This window comes from Diachasmimorpha longicaudata, chromosome 11 (genome assembly GCF_034640455.1).
Source record: "Diachasmimorpha longicaudata isolate KC_UGA_2023 chromosome 11, iyDiaLong2, whole genome shotgun sequence".
Classification (NCBI taxonomy): Eukaryota; Metazoa; Arthropoda; class Insecta; order Hymenoptera; family Braconidae; genus Diachasmimorpha; species Diachasmimorpha longicaudata.
In genome coordinates this window covers 5,262,708-5,286,690 of record NC_087235.1, presented here as the reverse complement: position 1 = coordinate 5,286,690, position 23,983 = coordinate 5,262,708, and the positions used below count along the sequence as shown (strand labels likewise).

Here is a 23,983-nt window from a genome sequence, read left to right as displayed (position 1 = left end):
GATTCTATGATGGAAACGACCTCAAGCACATGACTATTCTCTGATCCACCGCGACATTATAGTCAATGTCACTGTTATCACTTTAAACTTCAAGACACTTCGCAGTTTCTTGTTTACGCGCTTCGATCACTTTTCGTGGAAACATCGATGCTGTTGGTTTCAAACAGCGCAAAATTATCCATTATTCCGTTGACCATTGCAAAATCTCACCGAATTCAATCGTTTTATTGTATCGTGAACAAATGACTAAAAAGTGGGAGCAAGTGGACAACAGTTGCTTTCCAGTGAGATTCCTGAGTATTTGGAATATCAAATTGTTCAAAAGTTCGTGCCCTCACATATTTGAGACAGTACCACGCGGAGAAAATTTTTTATTTATCGAGGATCTTTCAGAAGTCTTCAGAATAATAATCGAAAAAACTCCGGAAGATCTACTCGGTTTCCTCGTGTACAACTCATCCCCGTCTCTCTTCCACACGATCATCTTGTTTCCCAGAAATGACAGATATTAACAGGTGAATTGGTACAATTCATTAGTCGCTAATGAATTCGATATTTGAAACTTGGCTGCCTGCGAATCGAATTTAATTGATAATTGGTAATCAGTTTAGCCAAGCGTACGCAGTTCAATGGAGCCTCAACAACATACGATATATCAGTGATAAAAGCTTGTCATCTGCTCAGTGTATTTGCACAGTGAATTCATATTAAGACCGTCAATGAAGAAGAAAACTTTCCAGTCAACGATGTGGCTTTATGCAGCAGCTATTGCCGGTTCGTTTATTTTTGTGAGACCAGAAAATGTTTAGTGAAGTTTTTTTTCCCCTGACAGTGATTCACACGTCTGATCTGTCAGGAATTTCGAAATTTGTGGTTCCATCGAAATTGTTATTAGCAATCCATACTAGACTTTTGCTATCTTTTTATCTTTTCATTCTCTTACTATAAACAATATTTTTCTATCTAAAAGTTTTCGGGTTTGAACGGCCAACCAACCCTCAGACGAGGAAAGGGGAAGATCAGTCCGGAAAATATGAAATTCCTGATGGATCACAGTTGTGAAGTGTTATCACCATCCAAGTCTCATCAAAATAGTGTTATTGTTAGTATTAGTTGTATTATTTTTTCAGGCTACATTGGCATATTCGCTGGGAGTACTCCTTACGGATGGAGTTCACCAGTTCTGCCGCTGTACAAACTGGACGATTCCCCCCTGTTCATCACCGATGCTGAAGGCGCCTGGATAGCATCAGCTTTTCTGCTGGGCAATGGAATTGGCCCTCTGATTTCAATTGTACTTTCGCGTTATACGGGAAGGAAAATGCTGTTATTAGCTGCAAGTCTGCCATGGTTTGTCGGCTGGGCGATGATCATCTTCGCTCGTTCTGCCTGGGTAATTATTAAATCAGCATTCCGCCTAGAGAAATTATTACCCCCACAGACCTTCCAATAAATTTATTGTCACCAGGGAAATCTTCCCTAGACCTTTCGATATTTATTCTGAAGACTTCTGGTACATCTTCGACAGATAAAAAATTTTCTCCCCGGAATTTTCCCATCAAACAACCACCTAACAGCTCCATTAATTCTCCACTCAGGAACTCCTTGTATCAAGGATCATCTCTGGCTTGGGTACAGGATTGAGCTTCTCAGTATTGCCGATGTATTTGGGTGAAATAGCCCCAGCAAAAAATCGTGGAATCATCCTCACAATGATAACGATGTCTCAAAGACTAGCAGTTCTCTTTTCATACGCAATCTGTCCTTTTCTGTCCATCCAAACCAGTGCACTAATTTCCCTGGTACTTCCCATACCTTTTGTCTGCTGTTTCATCTGGTTGCCAGAGTCCCCGTACCATTGGATGCGTCGTGGATGCTCTGAAGAAGCTGCGAAATCACTGGCTGCATTTCGCGGTACCACCAACATTCAAGCAGAACTCCAGATCATCGAAAAATCAGTCAGTGAGGAATGTGCTCACAGCGGTGGATTACGAGAGCTTTTTTGTGTTCGAGGAAATGCTAAATCCATGAGTATTGGTCTTGCCCTGAGATTATTCCAGCAATGCTCTGGCAATCAGGCGATCATGATGTACAGTCAGATGATATTTGATCAAGCTAATGTTCAACTTGAGGGTAAATACTTGACGATAATAGTGGGAGCTATTCAGGTAATTGGCACAATCCTTTGTACACTGTTTGTTGATCGCCTTGGGCGACGTCCGGCATTACTATTTTCGGCGATTGGATCCATGATCACCACGAGCACCGTCGCCGTTTACTTTCATCTCCAGCATCTGAATGTCAGCACTAGTTCCATAGAATGGCTACCAGCGACAGGATGTATGCTCTATGTTGTATGTTTTTGCTGTGGTTACGCACCACTTCCCACGACAATGAACGGTGAAATGTTTCCAACAAATGTTAAGTCACTCGCGTGCGCAATTAATGTTTCATTTGCGAATTTCACGGGTTTCATCGTTGGGAAATCGTATCAAGTCATCAGTGATTCGATCGGCATTCACATTGCATTTTGGATATTTACTTTTTGCAATTTATGTGGGAGCGTTTTTATTTACTTGTGGATGCCGGAGACTAAGGGAAAAACACTTCAGGAAATTCAGGAGGAGTTTCATTGTAAAAAGAGTGGAAATCAGGTGACGTAGGTAGAATGAATGGGGAAGAGTAATCGTGAGAATTCGAAAGGGAAACGTTACGGGTTTTTCAGAGAGAGTTTTATCGGGATTATCGAGGGATGATAATTCAAGTGATTATGCAACTTATAGCAATTAGTAATAGAGCGTTATAATTAAGGGAATAAATATATATTTTTTCTAGTCTTATAAGTAATATATCTCTCTATCCGCGAAAACCTGTTGGACTCCTCATTGACCATTAAGGAGAGGGAAAATACTGGAAAAAGTACGTGAAAAGTTAAATTGCTTCGTTTACGTTGAGACGTAAACGAGAAGCGAAAAGCACATTGAAAAAGAATAGAAAAATTTACGAATCAGTTCTGTAAAATTTATTGTACCGTTTTTTAATTCAAGATTTTTCTTTGATAAAATCATTATTTATTGACCTCATAATACTGTACATCTAATTTTTGTATATACGATAATTTTTCCACAGAAAATAAACAGAATAAAAATAGTTATAAGAATTCTTAATCTTCAATTTAGTCACGTGCTTTTTACGGTGTTTTTCTCTCCGCGTATTTCCCGGTATCACTTTAATCAGAATCGATAGAGTGAAGATGCGTTTAGACGCTTGTAAAAATATCGCCTTGGCTTAATGAAACACATGTGGTTTCAATTATAGCGCGAAGGAAGAAGATAATTCGAAGAGACTCACACTAAAAAAATAGTGTTCTAGGGGTGATGACTATAGTGAATAGATGAGGTATTATTAATTCATCCAATTAATCGTATAGTACCTTCGGTGTTCGAAGATTAAATAAATTTCACTATGATGGTATTTTATCAGTATACTCAAACTTTTTATAATTTAGTTATGAGTTTTACTCGCAGTTCATCATTTTCCTGTGTTAAGAAAATAATAGTTCCGTCGGAAATTCATTAGCAGAATGTCATATGGAGAAAACAATCAATGAAATAAGTTCTCAAAGCAATTGGATATTTTAGCATTGAGACGAAAAATAATCAAATAAGTCTATTGAACTTTACTGGGCTTGAGAAACAGCTTCTTGTCACCAGGAAGTTATGTTTGCCTTGAGTTATCCTTCTTTTATCTCAGAATATTGTTCATTGTTACGTAGACCCTCGGGCGACTCTCACGCCCTTCACGTGGATTCGTTTTTATTCTCCATCATCGATTCAGTTTAATTAGTTCAGTGTTATTTTATCCACCTGAAGTTTTCCATAAATTTCTGTATTAAGGGTAATGCAACGCAGTGGATGGAGATAAATCGCGTTCGATGTTGTAACCTAGAGGGTAAGAGGAGTTCCAATGATGTGTAAGTGGATTCCAGTAGCTTTTGATGACAAAGGGCAATGGCATGACACGTACCTGATCCGAGGGACCTCAAACGTGATACAACAATTATTGAGTAACAAGGCAATCATAGCGTGCTCCCTGAGCACTTCTGTGAGAATCAATACAACGAAGAGGGGAAAACACCCTGACGACTCAGAAAGTGGACATTCAGACCTGACGTTCCCCCACTATTTAATGATTCACTGAATGAACAAGTGACGAGACATTCAGAAATGTATTTATCAGCAAGACTCGTCTGCCCAGGGGAAGATGTTCAGGAAAAATTACGTAATCGATTTGTTCAATTTAAGTGACTGTAATTTAATGTCTTTAAGCTGGATTGATGTAGCATATTTATACGTTTCTACCCACACACACTGAGACATTAAATGGATGGTGAGTAGGTGCCACTGGGTTTACCCGGACTCACGAAGACATAAATAAAAAGTTTAATAAAAATTTCTAGAAAAAAAGTACTCTACAATTTTTATCGTTCGCCTTTTCTCCTAGAGATGCGATGTCAATAAACGAATCCTTTCAAACGTCCATTCTACCGTGGAGCGTATGTTACTCGATACCTTTTATTCACATCTCTGGGATAATTTTGTTGTACATTTTTCTTCGCATATGTGACAGGCCAGATAATGTTTTCAACAGACCTGGATGCAATCCCCGGCGGGTTGGGTGTCGTTTACTGGAGTTTCATGGCTGCACTTGTGGTTGGGATAGCGAACCTGGTAGTTTGTAATCCCAGTTGGATCCCACGTTGGATTTTGGGTATTTACGAACCCTGAAATAACAGGAATTATTTAAATCCACTTTTTAAACTGAAAATTCAGCAGGAAATTCAACAACATTTTCAACCCTGAAAAAGGATATTCTCCATCAAATGGGGTGTACATTAATAGAGTCGGGCGGACTGAAAAGGTGGTTTCTAAATTTGGAAATGGTTAACCCACCGGAAACGGTAGTATTTTGTGACGGCAGAATATCGAATGAAAATGCATTAAAATTCGTAAAAAATGTGATTAGGTCCCGCATTTGGTAATAGGCATAGGAATTATGACGAAATATGAGATTATTCTTCATTAATGACCTTGAATGAGAAACAACAATTATCAAGGCTTGAAATTATTTCGAGTTATTCTATCTATAGAAACCTGGCGATCGGAAAATATTGAATATTATGAAGGGCTTTTCATGAAGGCCATAAATAGCGTAATGATCGAATCGTTTAAGGTAATTGTGATGTTTGGAATCTTATCTTATCTGATACTTTCCAATAGCATTCGTCGTTTAAAAATATGAATGCTTCCTTGAATTATATACATTTCTGAGTATTCCGACATTTTTTATTAACACTGTCGTCAAGAGGAATAATCGAAAAGGAAATGTCTCCGGAAGATCTCCCGAGTAACCCCACAAGATTCTTTGGAAGAAAATTTTTATGTTTATCGATCTGTTCTCGATTCTCCCGGAGAATTTCGGTAAATCATTGACAGGCAATATTTTTTCTACGCGGGCTAAAGAATGTCAAATATTTTCGATGAAATACTGGCAATGAATTCCACCGTCTGAACGTCTGAATTTTGTAATCACGTACATTCACGAGTAAAAAGATTTCCAAATAATGACGCAATATTATTTGCACAGTTCTCCTATTGTCAATCACTGCGTAACTAAGAAGTTTACTTGATTGAGTATTCAAACAGATCTGACACGTGGGTCAATATAAAGATTCAAGTAACACCGATAAAGTGGAGTCAACTACTCAGCGTATCTACCGAATGAACTTATATTAAGACCGTATCATAAAGAGAGAATCGCCCAGTCAGCGATGTGGCTTTACGCAGCAGCCATTGCAAGTTGGTCATACAGTTTTTAAAAATACATCCTCACTTAATTTCACATAAAAATTCATTTACTTCTAGGCTACATCGGTATATTTGCCGGTAGTACTCCCTACGGATGGAGTTCACCGGCAATACCCATGTACCGGAAGCCGGATTCACCGGTCCAAATTTCTGAGGATGAGGGGGCCTGGATTGCCTCGATGTTTATGCTGGGCTGTGCCATGGGTCCTCTTATGACCCTAGTGATTGCTCATATAGCTGGTAGGAAAACTCTCCTGATAGCTGCTAGTGTACCATGGTTCATAGGCTGGGCGATGATTGTGTTTGCTCGGACTCCAGCGGTAATTATAACAATAATACGTGTTGACATTCATCATTAATTGTTCGGGTAAAAAAATTTTTGTGCGTTGGTGATGATTCAGAAATCGTCAGAAGAATTATCAAACGATCTGGTTCGTGAATGCCTTGACTCAGGGTGGCTGGGAGGTTCAAGGATCGTCTAAAACTGACAATTGATTCTTCACCCCCCAATTACCGTACCACTCACCCACTATTTCCCCTATTTTTTCTCTCCCTGCACTAGACTATTAAAAATACTTCTACATCCATATCCCCTCTGATGCAGGAACTCCTGATTGCCCGGCTGATCTCCGGAACCGGCACAGGAACGTGTTTTGCAGTTCTGCCGATGTACCTGGGTGAAATATCTCCACCCAAAATCCGTGGAATCCTTCTAACCGCGATAATGATGGCATCAAGAGTTGGCATATTATTTTCCTACATCCTAGTTCCCCTAGTGTCACTCCAAACAAGTGCTCTTGTGTCACTTTTACTGCCCATTCCCTTCGTCTGCTGTTTCATTTGGCTGCCAGAATCACCGTACCACTTCATGCGTCGTGGACGTCGTGATGATGCTTCCAAAGCTCTGACGATCCTCCGCGGTACCAAGGACATTCACACAGAATTAAACACGATTGAGACATCAGTGAAAGCCGAAATGGCTAATAATGGTGGATTGGGACAGATTTTCTTTGTTCCTGGTAACCGCAGATCAATGACAGTTGGCGCTGTACTAGGATTGATTCAACAGTTGTCAGGTTCGCAAGCGATTATGATGTACACACAATCAATATTTGACCAAGCAAATGTTGGACTGGAGGGCAAATATCTGGCTATAATCTTGGGTATTATACAGATAATTTGCACTGGTTTGTGTGCTGTGATTGTGGATAGAAATGGACGACGTCCATTATTACTATTCTCGTGCATTGGATCACTGATATCAACAGGGGCTGTTGCAACATATTTCAATCTTCAAGCGTCAAAAATCAGTACCAGTTCGATTGAATGGCTACCAGCAACTGGATGTATGTTTTATGTTGTATTTTATTCACTTGGTCTTGCACCATTACCAACAACTGTAATGGGTGAGCTATTTCCAACGAACATAAAATCACTTGCCTGTGTGATTGTCGTTTTCATTGCCAACTTTACTGGTTTCGTTGTTGGGAAAACTTATCAGCTTATCAGCCATTCTATGGGTACCCACGTTGCTTTCTGGCTGTTTACCTTTTTCAATGTGCTCGGTACTATTTACATTTGGTTCTGTGTACCTGAAACTAAAGGGAAAACTCTGCAGGAAATTCAGGCGGAGTTGCATCACAAAAAGGGTGAAAGTGATAAAAAAATACCGGCGTAAAACCAACGAGTGAGTGGTGAATGATTATTTTTTTACTTAAATGACATTGTTGTGGTTATTGTTGAGTGTTAACGATGGATGTGGTGTGGATGATTTAGGTATTAAGATCGAAAGTGGTCTCGTGAATGACTGATTTTTCCGGTAGAAAAATTCTTGGCCAAACTCGGGTGAAGATCTTTCGAAAATCTTCGGAAGAATCATCGAAAGATCTTCGGAAAATTCTCCCGCTGGCTTGAAAAAATTCTGTGGAATATTCTCCAACGTCAAATGCAGAATATCTTCAGAGTGAAATATGATCTTCTGAGAATCTTCCAAAGAATATTTTCGGGTCACCAGGGAGATCTTCCGAGGATCGTTGGATTATTCGTTAGAACTTTAATAAGAGAGCTTCGACCGACAGGAATTTTTCTACGCGGGAAGTGATGCGGTAGTAAGTGCTTGTGTAATTTGCGAAATGATTGGTTTTACGTTTTATTACATTCAAAGTTAATGAGTGAACAAACACTAGACTGTGAATAAACCCTAGTCTGTGCTGGGGCATTGTCATGCAATTATTTTCTAAAATATTGTACCGTGATGATTCAATTGATATTAAACTTCGTATGAAAATGGAAAATCTATCTTCATTTCAACATAGTCACCAACATACGCTGCAGGAGTACAATTTTACGGTGAAATTTTCTTGTCATTAATTTTTTTCTGGGTCACTATGATGGAAAGTTTTCTAGTGGAAATGGATCTACGTGACATCTCTCTATTTACGTTGAGTACATAATTAATATCGTTTATTTTATCCGCGCATTTATGATGGATATAAAATATATACAGGTCAAATTTGCGATTCTCTCATTGCAAACTGAATTATTACTATTTTCCGTTAATTCATTGGTGGAATTATTGTATTCCAAATGAATTTTCCATTACGGTTGTGGAGCACATTAATCTCAACCTACGTAACGTCCACTGATTGTAAATAACTGGTTTCCTCTGTGGAAGAACAACAGGTGTGGTATAACGCTGGGTCTCAGAGTGTACACAGGTGCGATATTGCGGGCAATATTATATCGAGGGAGTGAAAGAATTTTCATAGCTCATGTCTGAGAAGTTCTTCAGCGAAGTAATGATAAAACTCTATATCTGTGAGGGAAAAAGAGTAAAAAAGTGGAGTCGTAAAGGGAACGAGTGAACTGAGAAAAAAAACTATTTTAACGAAAGATTAATATTCTTGTGAGACGAATATATATTTTGCAAATGATTTTCGGTTTGTCTGATTTCAGTTCCAAATACTGCAGTTATGATGAACTATTTAACTTATGTTTTTATATTTCATACTATTTCATTAAAATCGAACGCAATTACGAGGGTACGGAAAGAATAACCGAAGGGTGGTAATTGGGTTTGATAATTATCGTATCGTAATTATTTTAGTTGCGATTGGGAATGGCAGTTGGAGGTTCTGTATCGGTTGTCACAAAAGTCCTACCGAGCCTTAGCCCTATCTTATATCAAGCTATTCGAAATTAATGAATTGTGTTGCCATTTAGCGCCGACGAGATTGGGGTCGAAAGGTCCTCGAGAGGCTGAAGAAAGAAATAAAAAATTTTATTGTGTCCCCAAAGTAAAGAGAAAGGAAATCACAAGGGTATCTGTGGTTAATTAACCCTTCGTTATTCCCCTTTATGTACTTTTTAATGTAAAATTCAGCAGGAAACAGGTGCAACATAAATTTTCCAACTCGTGTGATCCTTCTGAAAGATCTTCGACAGAAATTTTTTCATGTGAAATCACCAGAAAAAAATATTGTCTTTCGAAAATTTTCAATTTCAATCAATTATTGAAGATCTAATGATTTCTAAATGAATAATATCTTTATTACCAATAAACTGGAACAATCGGTGCCACGACGAAGGGCATTGTATTCCATCAATGCGGGACTGTCGATGCCACAGCCAATATTGCAGAGTCTCTCCCAATTTCTGTTCTTCTGATGAACCAACTCGGGTAATTACTCTGAAAATCCACGTAGAGCCACAGCGAATCCAGGTAGGGATAAGTAAGCTCTACTTTATGACTTCATATATACAGATACATCACCGTAGATGAACTCCCCTAAAACTTGTAAACTATAAACACGATATTCATGAATATCGTTGCAATTATTGACCGCTCGATGAGATTAGTCCGGCAAAAGCAGTCCAGCGCGTGTGTTTCATGACCAGTTATCGATTATTTGAGTTCTATAATTATTGAAGCTCCATAACTGGTTCTGCACGAACGATTAATCTCCCTGTAAACAAAAGCTTTGCATATGTAACTGATTATTGGTCGTAGTTGAATTTTCAATCCCAAGTCTTTCATATATTGCTCTCAATTATTTCTACACGAGGCGATAAATAATCAGGAAAAATGACCAAACCCGCAGTTCGCGAATTAATTGCGGAATCGACTAGAGAATTTTCCGTAAATTAATAACTTTCTATATTTCGCCCTGGAACTACCACAAAAATACGTAATTTTTATTGACTATTTATCTCCGTGAATGCATTTGTTCCAAGTTATTCCTCAATGTATATTTATTTTTTCAAAATAACTTTCAGCAAAAATTGAAGAACTGTATTTATAATTCATATAATTTACTCTCAACAATTATCTCTAACGACTTAACACAGTTCAAACATCATCCTCACTGGAAATCACACAAATTTATGGTTTTACATTGTACTAACAATGTGCAATAAAAGATATTATTACGGGAGCTGTAATGTATGCACTTGCATTATCCAATACACTAATTTTCCGGTTGATTGCGATCACTCATTATGAATGCAGTGATACTGGCTTATCATTGCACATCAGTACGAAACAGATGGAGACGATTAGAGAGATTAGATCCAGTCATTATCCTGTACCACGTCGTGAAAGTCGAGGTCATGGATATCTCAATATTCAGCTGTTCTCCTTTCTTTTATGATTAATCGAATAAATTTCCCAGGAGACTGTGAAGAATTGCGTGTTTGGCGTTTTTCCTCTGGCTACAGTGTAGATGGAGAGCTGGAATGGCACAAGATGATTTCATTTTTTACTTCGTGGATATCAATGTATCGATTCTCAGTGCGATTGAATTCCTCTCGTCAATATAAATAACATGAATCACTTCGCGAATTCGTTCAGTCGTTTCATTCCACAATTGCGACAGATGAGGTCGTATATTTCAACGTAATTATGGTCGACGGATGTCGATGAGGCTTAGCCAATGTGTCAACGATTAACCACGTTCCAATTGCTCTGAAATGGAAAATCCTGTGTCATTCGGGGGTCGCTCTTTAATTGGGAAATTGCAGGAGGTAATCCTGTTTTTCATATTCGATTTTCAAGTCCTCGAATCGATGAAATGATTTATCGCGGGGAAAAAAATACTGGAAATAGTTCGAGAAATCAGTAAAATTACCGAGGTCTTAACTCACTGAGTAACTTTAACGAATATTTTTTTGCGAGTTCGGAAAGAATGTCTGACGGTACCGTAAATTCAGCCGGAAATAAACAAAGAAGAAAAGACAATACGTCTCGCGAGAATGTTGATAAATTTATAATACAAATCAAGTCTGACACTGGAATTTCTGATGAAATAGTGCATCAGAGTGCGTCATCGTACGATCGAGATAGTCGACATGGGCATATCATGAGTGTAGACAGAATATTCCCCAGCAAATACACAAAATAAAATCATCATTCAGGAATTAATTACTTACTTATGAAGTCACGCGGAATCCATCTCTCCTCATTTCTGGATTATTCCACTACGATACCAGTCCCAAGAAGTAAATATTAGTATTTGTACTTTTCTTTATTCTTATCCGCTTAATGGTTTTTCGAGTGAAAATAAAGGTAAATACTGTAGAAGTCTTTTAGGATTGGCCATTGGTGTGATGAAAATTGTTGCTCGGTGGCACAAGTCGCGAAGGAACCGTGGGATTCTCATTGTCCAGTGTCCAGCCGATAGTTTCACCGCTGTTATCTACGAAAAAAAATGTCTTTGAGTCTGTTCCGCTGAAAGTTATGCGAAAAATTAAAAAAACTACCTGATTTGGGCGCTTGACTACTTGACGGTGGAGTATCGGGAAATTGTACATGTTTCCGAGTTGTTTTGCTCCCTGCACTTTTCTCCGACGATAAAATTGTTCTGTATGTCGTGGGACTCTGCGCTGGAGTGGTGGATGTGGTGAGTTTAGAATCATTGTTTGTCGGCGTACGACGAGAACTCAGACATGAAGTAGCTGTTGTGGTGGGCTGAACTGCATAACGAATGGCTGGTATCTGATCATCGACCGCCGTGCATGTACGGTATTAAAAATAATTTAATTACATAATTAATGATAATGTTTTACAACTGATACATTTGTAAATCATCCCCTGGTCTACCATCACTTCATTGATTAAACTCAATAAATAAAACTCTAGAAGAAGTCGTGACCTATTTTCGTGAATTCAATTATTAGCTCCGAAGTGTCGGCAAGTGAGTTAGTCGAAACAACGCATACACTCATTAAATAGTATTCAATACCAATTGGTCAGTGTAGTAAGGGTAATTGAGCGCATCGATCTCCATTGGGCTGGATGATGTTCTGTAAAAAGTTGAATTACCATTGGAATCAATGGGAGCGGATGGACTGCGATTGAAGTGGATGCAGTGGGTGAACGATTTGTAACGATCAGTCTCCTTCGATAACTTTGATCAGTAGGAGAAGATAATCAAGGAGGCAGCAGGTCGATGGTATTGAAGGAGCCAACAACTGAGATTTTTTTTTCCTGCATAGAGAAATATTCCCTGAAGAGATAAAAGCCACCCTTGTAGCTGTGGGAAATCTGAATAATGTTTTCGATTATAGATATTGGTTTTTATCAGGAAATATTGTATATTAATGGCTGTTCAGTGAGTCTGTTGGACTGACATGTGGTGACTGGGATTCGATACCCAGGTGGGGTTTCAAATTTTTATTGCTGTCATAAAGAATAAAAAAATTGGCTCGTGACGATCTTTCAAAGAATCTTTATTAAGGGACCGAGGAGATCTTTCGATGATTCTTCGGAAGATTTATGGAAGATCTTCGACAGACACACAATTTTTGCAAAATTACGGGGCCTGAAAGTCCTCCTAATTGGAGAAATAACTTCTCTTCGTACCGCAGACCTTCGAAAATCCGTGAAATAACAATATATTTTAACAACAAGCACCTCAACGAGCAATTTATGCTCAACTCAGAGTATCCCATACACACCCTCATGTTACAGTGGTGTTCACCACACTCAGCGACTAAGACAAGGAGATTAAGAGCCGCTGGGGTCAGACCAAGTAGCCTGTTGCCTCGTTCCTTGCGGCTATTGATGGCGCAGATCAATTGTTTCAGATGTCAATCGTCTTCTCGGCAGGCCAATTAATGGAGTCAATTTTATTTGCATTCGGTATTTTTGGACAGTCCAATTTCGGATAGTGATTGTATCACGACAACGTAACATTGACTCTCCTTTTTTCCCTGATTTTTCGATGGAAATATGAAGTTTGATTGACGTGTGCTACGTGTGTCGATCATGTCATGTCCATCGGGGTGGAGAAAATATGGGGAAAGACGGGTTTATCCAGGTGTAGGATTAATCCGTTTAATGAAAAAAACTTTAGGGTCTTTCGGTGCTACGTCAATTATGCTCGAGTGTTTCAATTTGTTCTCACTTGAACTCACTTCGTGTAATTACGCCGCACGAAAGCTCGAGTCCCAGTATTGAGGACAGCTGTTGACGATTTTTTTCTTTTTTCTTTGGAATCCCTGGGAAAGCTTGTACGAACCGATTTTTTGTTTCTTACACTTCAATTGCAAGTCATTTAGAATGTTATGACACGTGAAAAAATATTATTTTGAATTATTAAGAGAATTCGAATTAGAGAGAAAAAAATTCCACGATTGGTACATTTCGTTTTTCGTTAATATTTCGAGAACTACCAGACGGATTTCGATTTTCTTTTTCTCAAAATACTCCTCTCGGGGAGCACCGTATTCCGCAATCGAAATATGCAGATCCGTTTATGTGAAAATCACGAGTTATTGTCATTTTTCTGTTTCGGTTTTTGCAAAGTTGTCTCTTAATTCTTGTTCCTTTTCTAAAGGAAATTGAGACGACTTGAGACAGACTAAAGCAGGATAATTTAGAGAACAAAATGGGAGAAGAATGGAGAGCATGTGTGTCTGTGTAGTCACGAGTCAGCTAAAAAGGGATTTAACGGGTCAGCGAAAGGCTCAGGAGGCTCCAGCCTGGAAGTAACTGGCGGGATATGTGTTGTGCAACGAGTGTTCGAGGAGGGCTCACCGGGGTTTTTCGGCGAGGAAGGCAACAGGAGATAAAAAAATCACACTCGCATATATTTTTATTTATTTTTCTTTTAAATGGAAGGGGGGAGTCACTCACCCTGTGCTCACAGTCGTCTGACGCTCTACCTCTTCCGGCTGTGTATTCTTGATACTGCGAGATAACGCACAAGAGGGAATAAATCTGTAACAAAAATATGTAAAGAGAAAATTTTGAATGAGCCACTTCCAATTATAATATTTTTGAGCAACACCTCCCAATGTAAAAGAGATAGCAAATATTGTTCCGTAAAGTTTCGTTTAAGAGCGAAGTTGAACTGAATATTGATCTCCGCATAAAAATTATTGAACCTTCAAAAATTTCAGATTTTGAAAGCACAATGAGTCGGTAATTTTCGGTGTCATTTGACTGCTTCAGTAAAATTACGTGACAATTTTATTCGTTATCCGGCGATGAATCATATCATTCACCAAACGCTTTCGATTTCTTATTTTCCAATCTTATGAGAATCGCCCGGAAACGAATTTTCTCCCACGAATTACGTGAATGGGTTCATAAAATTAGTTGAATATTTCTCTCCACACGGATGCATGGAAAGAATGGTGATGGTGCCAATATCAAAGGTATTACTCACATTGAGACAGAGTAGAAAAAAATCAAGTGTGTAGACCAGTGCGCTGATTGGGCTGAAGCCGAGCTGTAACACAAAATATAAAACGTATCATATTGATCGTGGTTTGGTTTTTGTGAGAAAGGTGTTCGTGCAGTGCTTGAAAAATGACCCGATCATCACAAACGCGTAGAGTAGGACGAGTGTCCACTGGACCGAGGAAACAAAGGCAAAGAATTCCGAATAAAAACTAAAAAAAAAAGGCGAGAGTATATGGAATATTTTTCATCCATTCGACAAAAACCAATAGTTCACCATGTGTTTGAATTCATCGGGGGAAATTCAGGGCTTTATTCGGGTATGAATTATAATCTCAATATTTTTCAAAGTTTACTTCCAATATGTGCTCGGTGAATTTCACTTCAGATCGACGTGATAAATGCATTGAACATTGTTTTTTTTCTCTTCGTCCTCGTAAAGAGCAGGAAAATGTGTCAAGGATTGATAAACGATTTCTACAAGTCCACTCTTGTAATTGATAGCCCTTTCAATGCTTCGTCCGACAATTCCCGACAGATCTTCACCAGACAGAATTTTTTCAACGCGGGATTACCGTACATTCCCAGTGAAATCTACCCAGGATGAATATGAATTCATGACGCACCAGTTTTGATTGCTTAAGAAGGAAAACATCATTAAAATTATAAGCTGACTACGTCCAGGTTCTCTCGTATCAGTCGTCTGCTATTTAAAAATAACTTCATTTATACAGATAACTGAGGTAAATGATAACGACTCGCAATAGTAATAAAAATAACTTGTGCGTATTACTGTGACCCACGTGAGACGTAAAAATATTCAACCTTTATTCATAATGATAAAACCCGAGTCGTGTCCTCGAAATAAATTAAATCGAGTCTGTAGGTGAGGTAGACAGAGAGAAATATTCACAGGAGTGAAAAATGTAGTAAAACGGGCCAATTATTTATTGATTCACCCACTCAGTACTTTTCAATAGCTCCGCGGAGTAAGCAATATCGAAAAATTTCGATAACACGCATTGACGACTATTCATATAAATATGTATATCAATCAACGAAAAGCTCTGGCGCGCGGAAAATTCATTAAAATTTTCTCTCAAACACGATCGCTCGAAAATATGATACCATACAGTCAAAAACTTGATCAGTAAATTTATTAGTAATTGTTAGAGAGTTGTTAATGAAGATCGATCGGTCATATAATTTTTTTTGTTTTAAAGTCCGTAATAGAAAGGCACATCGATCAATTTGGGTTTAAATTGATATCGGGGTTTCGGCATTATTGGAATTAATTACTGGTAATTATTACTGAACATTTCATTCCGCATACCACGTCGGGGGAGCCGGGGGTAGGGGTGGTGGGTGGAAAAACGTATGTGTGGCATAGGGAGAGAATCTCATCTCTATAACAATGTGCTCATGTGCTGCAAAGCAGAAAAGGAAAAATAAACCGTTTGTAAATTGATTTGTCAAAAGCGCGCGTACTCAACACTGATCCAATCGTTTGAAAATAGAATGGTGGAAATACTCTTCCGAATATCTCTTGACCTTGGAAATTCATGAGATATTTTCGTTTGTTGCATAGAAACGGTTGGGGATAAGTTGTCCAATAAACCGGATCGCGCTACGCGTATGGGGTTTTAATGTGGAGATTGATCCTCCTCGTTGTTATGCAATAATATTATTGGGAAATATCTGATCTTTTTGGAGCTCATGGAATATGATGTGTATTATTTTTTCCAATGGATTGCACCCAGACAAAAGTTATTCAGCATTTTTTTTCCGATAAATAATAAATTGATGAATTATTTTAAATTAAAGAAAAGAAAATGGGGTCCTGCATTCAAGCATTTCCTCGTGTAGTTCTTTTTAAAAATATTTTCCTATGGTAAAATCAGAATATCTGGGGGGAAAAATATTGTTTCCCAAAAATCTTTCGAAATATGATCCTTCCCTAGATAAACATTTTTCTACGCAGTAAAGTCTATTAAGCCTATTAAGATGACTTGCAAAAATAAAAACTTACTGATGCTGAACAGAATAAATAGAACGTATGTGTAATATCCACAACACTGCAAGTGATGACAGTGCAGATCCAGGGTAACATCAATAATCGATAATCCTGAAATCATGGTAAAATAAAATACATTAAATTCCCAATTACGGTTCAATCCCTGTTTCTAGGTCATTCGGAAATAATGTGGAAACCTAGTAAATGCAGTTGGTCAATTACGCGAATGTCAGTGGTGTTAATTGCTCCATTGAGTATAAGCCTTCAAGGCGAGCTCCGGAAAATCCCAGTTACGAGATACCTCGAATTATAGAAAATGTTAATAATATTAAACCTGAAAACTGGCGTTACCATTTACCATAAAGTGCTTTTGCATTTTCTCTATTAAATGCAAATGTCGTATTAAGGTTAAATGACTTCAAGATTTTACTCTAGTTTTTACGGAGCATCTGGCATTCCAGTGGGTGTGGAAAAAAATAGGTGCGCTTCACCTAGGGGATTCCAGACTACCACCAATGCAATTCTCATTCGAATTTAAACCCATTAACTTTGCGGCATTTGTTCATTGAAGTCTGATGATGGTATCTCGATTCTATAACATTATCTCTGTTGTCCAATATTTAATTTCAAACGTCCGTGAATTGCAGGCACAGAAAAAATTTTTTTTAATTAAGTATGAAATATATTTGATTCGAGTATATTTTTTGAGTACACACGTAAAAATATAAGTACGACAGACGATAGCAGGTCTCTGAAACACCCGAGGGCTATAAAGTTAGCAGAATTTTACTGAAAAATTTACAGTATCAGAAAATGGCACAAAGAGAGTTTATCTTTCCCTAAAGCGTCTCCTTAAGTTGCTACTAAGTGTCCTTGTTCCCGGGTGTAGACACCTTTTGTTCCCTTTTCCTGTAGTTTATATAAAAGTCAGTGATACAACTTTGAGAGCTATGGAAAAAGTAAATGTGTTCCATCACGATGTGAAAATAAAGGATAAAATCCTTTTCAGATTCCCCCCATTATTCCTCGGAGACAAAAACATTTCGATTGTTTCAGACGGAGAGAAAAATCTTGAAATTATCGATTCCACCCTCCAAATCCATTCTAATATCTAACACCACTAATTTTTATCGTACTCTTCTCTCCGCATACGAGTTGAACTGAAGGGAGAATTGCAGAATAGTTTTCTGTAGCTCCAGGCGAGACACGTTTCGTTCATTTGGGATGGACTAACTGACCCTCGCGAATATGAAGGAAAGAGACAAGTCCTGGGGCTCAAAGTCCTGGGGCTTATGTGCCTAAGTCCCTCGCGGAAAATGACTTTGGACTTGTGTAAAATCAAAACGCTTGAGAGACTTTTCCCCTCGTACATCTGGAATTTCCTGTCTCCACTTATTACGTTCTCACCGCTGCTCCCAATGACAATGTCGTGGGATATGGGTGAACATTTGTACGATGTATTAAATTGCTTCACAGTATTTTCACCTTAGAAAATTAATCCATGTCCGTGTATACCTTCAGTAATCCATAAAGCAGAAGTAAACAGGCGACAACTCCACAGCATGAGCATATTAGCAGTGTGATGTTGAATCTGACTGTGACTGTGGGGGTAAAACAAGGAGTGTTCCTATATTATTAATGCCTTTAATTTGGCTTATGTTGGAGAGCTGGGGATCATGAATAATTGTTTACCTGGTGATACGGATTCATGCTCCAGGAAACTTGGTGATTTGGGCATTGAGCGATTACCGTAGAGATATTCCTCCTCTTCCTGAAGTACAGTGCCCGTCGACATGGCGATAAGGAGGAAGTAAACCTGCAATTTAATTTTAATAGATTTTTATTAATTTACACGTACATATCCATATTCAGATGTGTGTATATTTATAAATATTTATATGTACGTATCCGCGTGTTTATATGTCCACACCTTTCACAAGTCTTCAAAAAGACCATCGAAAGATTTTCGGAAGATCCCCTCAGTGACCCCAAAATATTCTAATTAAAAGGGCATTTTTAAAAAAATGTCGCTTCCCTGAGTGAGTCAGTTTGTAGAAAAAATTCCGTGATTTAGCTCACACGGATAATTGGAGATATTTAATCACGAAAACGTCCGGAAGTTGAAGCGGACGCCGTGATGTCCTTGTTATTCACGATTGATGATTTTTTAATTTGAACCAGGGAGTAAATAAATAAATGAAGATTGATACGATGAGTATAGCTCTGGGACCATGAAATTCTATCGGATGAGAATATTTGAATAAATTGCGTCTAAGGAATTTTCAATTTATTCTGGCTTCACGAAAGCTGTGTTTTTATATTAAACAATTTTGCTGTTTCATGATGGTAACGGAGATAGAGTTTTTTCCCCTCGTATGTTTATCGATTACAGTCTCTTCCTAATCCAATCAATATTGACGAACTATGGTGAAGACGAAGGGTGTGTCCTCTTTGAGGATTCGTTAACTACTGTATATAGGTGTACAGGGTATTATCTCCCCACAAACCCCTCGTGAGTATTTTTCTTCTTCTCTATTGTCTCCTTTGTTCTCTTCATTTCGAGTATTGTTCGAAGACCTGGGGCGGGGGGGTGAGAAGATGAAAACTGGTGGAGTGAAATGATGAAGTTGTTGGTGAAATTCGAGGAAAAATGGTGGGGGTTGAACTAGGACTTCTGGAAACATTTTGAATCCTCTAGGTGTGACGTAATGATCACGTCACTGGTGATAAGTTAAGAGCTACGCTTGAAGATTAAGGGAGGGTGAATAAACCGTACCCCTCGGTGGGAGGGATTACTCACCCGGATTTCTTCGTAATTATGAACTTTTATTTTTTTTGTTTCCCTCCGAGGATATCCCAATACTCTTGACTTTTTTTTCTTCTGCGTTTTGACTTTCTCTTGTTTGGAATTTTCCAAAGTTTCCTTCATTCTCTCGCCCTTTGACTTCCATATTATTATTATAGCACAGAAATAAAGGTGCTGGGTTCGCTAGGTGGGTACTTTTCAGACCTGAAAACTCAGAAATAACTAAGAGAACAAATTTGTTCTGAGCGGTTGTGATAGTTTTTTTTTCTCGCGTGATTGGCAGTTCCTCGCCTTCGGACATCAAGGCCGCGGGTAAAAAATCCATCGTAACGGCCTGGTAAAATACAATTTATGGCGTACATGAGTTTGAAACCCGACCCAAAGGCAAAGGTTCCAGAGTGGGAAAGTTTTTAGCTCTCCTGGTGGCCAATATTTTTTGTTATAACGGCTGCACACCAGTGATTCCCATACGCGTAACGTGAATCAAAAATTTAAATCAAGGGATGTAATGATGTGTCCAACTTTTTCATCTCGCGAAATCGATATCACTCTTGTAGTACTACTCTATAACTCGTTTTATCTACTGCAGTTGACGTGCACTTAATGTTCCGAAAAGATTCCTGCGGTTTACGAACGGCTGAAAGTTTGCCGTCGAGAAACTTCGTGTTCTACATTATATTTTTTCCGGTTTCTCCGGAGCTTAACGAGCAATGAGCACCAGAGAGGATTTTTCAATTTCTATAATTTCAATATTATCAGTCTTGAGATGATAGCGTTGGTGTTTTTTTTTTTAAGTGAATCGAGTTCTCAAATCTTCGGAGAATAATTTGGGGGGAAATAGGGTGTGGGTATTGATGGAGAATTGCGATATCTTGAGCCTCCCAGGCATCATTTCCATCGATTTCAGGTGAAGATGCGACTTGTGTACGAGATGTTCGGTCATTCGACTGAGTGCCCTCGCTTATTCCATTGGAAAGCGAATGAATTTATCGGATCTCAGAGGTTCTTTGCAATATTGGAAACATCATTATACTCATCGATAGAAATATAAATACGATTGAGTCAATGGTAAGACCAATGTGATGAGCGATAATGAGGGGATTTTCGCATGAGAATGAGTGATAATTTTGGCAAATGTTGAATTTATTTCTGTTCACATTTACATGTATTTAATTGACATGTAATCAGTTTTGTCATACCCGGCGCTCAACTCGTGGGAATACTTCCGACCTTCATAAACTGCGCTATCAAACAGACTTGAAATTGCTCGTAAACTGTAAATAAATTATTTCTCTCGTCTTTTCTCTTTCACATAATCGTAAATTGTATGATGTGGCAGAACACCTATCGTAGGAACAATTACATTAACTGAAGCGGTCTGACCACTTAAAGAGATATACTACTGGCTATTGCATACACGAACATCTAAATTATTTTCTCCACGAGTTTCTGATTCTGATCAAGAAAAATATTTTCTTTGAAGTTATTTCGTCAATAAAGGCATCTCAAATTAATTCGGAATCCATCCAATAACGAAGTGGTAAAACCAAACAAGTTGACTTATCTCCAAGTCCAGTTTTTGAGCGATATCTCCGAATCGAGAAGAGATAGTAGAATTTTCATTATAACATTTGTTGTAGCTCTTAATTCGCTCCACGAAAAAGCTGCTAATAAAAATTTTTCTATCTTCCCTAGATTTCGAGATAGTCATCAAAAACTGGTCCATAGTCAGACGTGACATCTGGTTGTACCACTTTGCTACTGAATTTTCAATTCCCATTCACAGAAATAATTTAAAAATCATTTGAGTGCTTCAAAGGCTGGGTCGACCAGACAACCGTGAATTCAATTATCTCTCTTTTCGCTGGTATCAGTATTTTTTTGTTCGTTCTTCCGTTATTGGCACCCCTGGATAAACACCGCTCCATCCACTTCTCCAGCCCACATGTCCTCAATACGAGTTACGTCAGACAAGTGGCTGTCGCGTTTGTGAAATAGTACGGGAATGAGGCGTCACGTTTGTTTTATTTTCTGAGACTAAAAAAAAACCGAGGGAAAAAAAATAACAAAAAATTGCTGCTCCACGGTGGGATTGAAAAAAAAAATCACAAGACACCGGTGAACTCATCGAGGAAGACATCCTCCCCCGCTCATTAAACCCCAAGGGAAAAATTTGATATGAGCTGACGGTCCCAAGACAATATCACATGTCAAGCTCAAATCTCCTCTCGCAACTTCTTCCGTTTTGTCTCGTAATGTTGGAGTTATATTGCCACTTTTCTAATCCATTTGTTTCCATTTGCCGGTGTTTACTTCGTTCATAAGTCTCGTCGGAAAATATCACAAAACCAGCGCGATCTGTTGCTGTTTATTTTGCTCTCTATGTTGTATTCGGTGTGATTGCTTTGCCCCGGGCTTTTTTACTCGAAAAGTTATCAGGCTACGGATTTTTTGTCGACAATCACGTCAATGGGATTTATGTATAGTACAGGAATCTATTGCTCTTTGTTTCAAGTCCGATTGAAGCGAAAAATTCGCATGTCGTCTGCATTTTTGTGGGATGAATGGGAATGCATTCGATAAAATCGAGTCGGGAATGACAAATAAAAGCTCTAAATCATGTACACAATGTTAATAATAATGTTAAATAATAAAACCCTCTTCCGAACTTATTTTTAAATAAAAATTGCCTTCCAGAGGTCTGCCAAAGAATCTTTTTGTCTCACCGGGTAGATCTTCTCAAGCCTTCTGACCCATCTTCGTCACATAAAATTTTTTCCCTGGGAAATGTACCGAAAGCTTCAGATTAAAATTGTTAATCGTGCGTTACGAACCCCGTAATGTTTGATGTGAGCTTTCTACCATTTACCGCACTATGAAATTGTGGTAACAGCAAACATTATATACACCGTCATCTGGAATGACACCGTTTTATTGAATAGTAACTACTGCTAACATTTCACAAACAAAGAGTCCCCAGAGATGTATTAAACATGGATAGTTGTCATGACGGGGGGGTGTCACAACTCAGGAATTTTATTGTTGAGGCGCTTGGGAATATGGAAATACCAGGGTGGGAAGATGATTGTAGACATGGCATGTGTCCCTTCGATATCCTTGCGGAGAGATTGAATCACAAGGGGAAAAATATAAAAATAGGGAGAGGTGAGATACAATGTTTTGCACTCACATAATCCATATTTCTGAAATTATTTATCGATTTTTTTATTTTATCTCGCGGGTGAAGGCTGACGGGGGGGGGGAGGAGAAATAATTACTTAGGTTAATGAAATAACTCACCCCGGTGTAGATGGCACAGGCGAAACTTCCCCTGCGAACGGATCGCCAACAGCAACAGGATTGCATAATTGCCATGCCGCGAGCACATGGAGCATCACCTCATCCAATTTAATGTAGTGGAGTTCATTAAGACGGACCTGTCAAACGCGATGTAACGGAATTGAATTCAATCGGGTGAATTCACCGGATACGTTTTGCGGGAAATTTTCGAGATATCAAGGGGGATTATTTAAACACGGGAGAGATGTGGGGGTGGCTCGACCTAAGGATGGCTCGCCGCCGACTGAAATGGTAAACTACAAGGATCCGTTGAATCGGCCCTCCGCGGAGCGCGCGTTGAGACGGAAAAACGCATGCGCTTTCCATCATTTTCTGATAATTATTCGCGGAGATGAAGATGTTGTAGTCAGACAAGTGATGGAACACGGGGAGAAGAAGTTCTACCGAAGATCGTTCAGAGAACTTTCGGAGAATCATCGGAAGACTCTTCTTGGTGACTCCAAAAGATTCTTAGGAAGATCTTTAGAAGACGATTTTTGTTTGAAGATATCCCGCATAGGTAAATTATTGGATGTCAAAGACCTATCGAAAGATCTTCGCAAGATCTCCTTGAAGATTTTTCTGAAGATCTCTGAAAGATCTTTGAGAGACAGAAGTTTCTACGCAGGATATCTTCAAACAAAAATTATCTTCCGAAGATGTTCCAAAGAATCTTTTTGGATCATCTTTCCTTGGATTTTTGTTCTGAAGATCTTTAGCAGACAACAATTCTTCTACGTAGCAGGTCCTGGGTTGCAGTTGGTTGTCAGAGTAGATAAATAAAAAGTTACTCGAGCTGATCTACTAGCGACATTTTAGTTTCAGAGGATTCAGAGGGATCTGTCGTCACTTCGGCTTTAGTGCGCACGATTTTGTTGATATTTATAATGCTAATTTATCCGACGTTAAAACTTCTGGGCTCATTTTAAACTTTCGAATAAAAAAGGTGAAACGTGCACTATGAGTGGAATTTTCCGCTGATGAGACTGGAATATAGGGGAACAGGACAACTCGGTGAAGTCTGCTATCCATGAGTTTGTGTGTCTGTGCTTCTTCAAAAGTTACTTTTATTATCCCGGCACATGGAAATTCCGAGGTCGTTGAGAAGAACACGTTGCGTTATTGTCGGGGTGATGGGGGTTGACAATTTCTGAGTTATGACCCCGGAAAAATGATTAATATTTAATTCATAACTATTGCAATTCGCAGAAATGGAGAGATGTGAGTTAAACAAAAATCTGTGCTTTCATAACTGTGTGTATAGTACACTAATA

General features: G+C 38.6%; 3 protein-coding genes across 5 annotated transcripts; 2 read left to right on the top strand and 1 right to left on the bottom strand.

Moving 5' to 3' along the window:
• Positions 1-111: 111 nt before the first annotated feature.
• Positions 112-4,424, top strand: LOC135167764 (facilitated trehalose transporter Tret1-like). 2 transcript variants are annotated; one of them, XM_064131290.1, is made up of 4 exons: positions 112-515; positions 612-774; positions 1,131-1,393; positions 1,599-4,424. In XM_064131290.1, exons 2-4 carry the CDS (start codon positions 720-722, stop codon positions 2,661-2,663), a joined length of 1,383 nt encoding a protein of 460 aa, XP_063987360.1. In that variant the 5' UTR covers positions 112-515; positions 612-719; the 3' UTR covers positions 2,664-4,424. The 2 variants fall into 2 exon arrangements, with proteins under 2 accessions (XP_063987360.1, XP_063987359.1); XM_064131289.1 differs by having other exon boundaries at positions 607-774.
• On the bottom strand, positions 4,319-22,945 carry LOC135167766 (uncharacterized). 2 transcript variants are annotated; one of them, XM_064131293.1, is made up of 11 exons: positions 22,671-22,945; positions 18,257-18,380; positions 18,080-18,165; positions 16,580-16,675; positions 14,537-14,599; positions 14,002-14,085; positions 11,625-11,859; positions 11,295-11,560; positions 10,272-10,830; positions 9,422-9,832; positions 4,319-4,783 (listed from the first exon to the last, which is right to left on the bottom strand). In XM_064131293.1, exons 1-8 carry the CDS (start codon positions 22,743-22,745, stop codon positions 11,451-11,453), a joined length of 873 nt encoding a protein of 290 aa, XP_063987363.1. In that variant the 5' UTR covers positions 22,746-22,945; the 3' UTR covers positions 4,319-4,783; positions 9,422-9,832; positions 10,272-10,830; positions 11,295-11,450. The 2 variants fall into 2 exon arrangements, with proteins under 2 accessions (XP_063987363.1, XP_063987362.1); XM_064131292.1 differs by lacking the exons at positions 4,319-4,783; positions 9,422-9,832 and having other exon boundaries at positions 9,839-10,830.
• LOC135167765 (facilitated trehalose transporter Tret1-2 homolog) lies at positions 5,741-8,161 on the top strand. The gene is made up of 3 exons (XM_064131291.1): positions 5,741-5,858; positions 5,925-6,187; positions 6,472-8,161. The coding sequence occupies exons 1-3, from the start codon at positions 5,831-5,833 to the stop codon at positions 7,543-7,545; spliced, it is 1,365 nt and encodes a 454-aa protein (XP_063987361.1). The 5' UTR covers positions 5,741-5,830; the 3' UTR covers positions 7,546-8,161.
• Positions 22,946-23,983: the final 1,038 nt, after the last annotated feature.

Bases quoted from the DNA above. Each gene is read 5' to 3' on its own strand.
- LOC135167764 (XM_064131290.1), top strand. From the start codon at position 720: ATGAAGAAGAAAACTTTCCAGTCAACGATGTGGCTTTATGCAGCAGCT. The intron at 775-1,130 runs GTTCGTTTATTT...TTATTTTTTCAG, and splicing joins TTATGCAGCAGCTATTGCCG to GCTACATTGGCATATTCGCT. The intron at 1,394-1,598 runs GTAATTATTAAA...TTCTCCACTCAG, and splicing joins TCTTCGCTCGTTCTGCCTGG to GAACTCCTTGTATCAAGGAT.
- LOC135167765 (XM_064131291.1), top strand. From the start codon at position 5,831: ATGTGGCTTTACGCAGCAGCCATTGCAA. The intron at 5,859-5,924 runs GTTGGTCATACA...ATTTACTTCTAG, and splicing joins TTACGCAGCAGCCATTGCAA to GCTACATCGGTATATTTGCC. The intron at 6,188-6,471 runs GTAATTATAACA...CCTCTGATGCAG, and splicing joins TGTTTGCTCGGACTCCAGCG to GAACTCCTGATTGCCCGGCT.
- LOC135167766 (XM_064131293.1), bottom strand. From the start codon at position 22,745: ATGGCAATTATGCAATCCTGTTGCTGTTGGCGATCCGTTCGCAGGGGA. The intron at 18,381-22,670 runs GTGAGTTATTTC...ATTAAATTGCAG, and splicing joins CCTGTGCCATCTACACCGGG to GTTTACTTCCTCCTTATCGC. The intron at 11,561-11,624 runs GTAGTTTTTTTA...TTTTTTTCGTAG, and splicing joins TAGTCAAGCGCCCAAATCAG to ATAACAGCGGTGAAACTATC.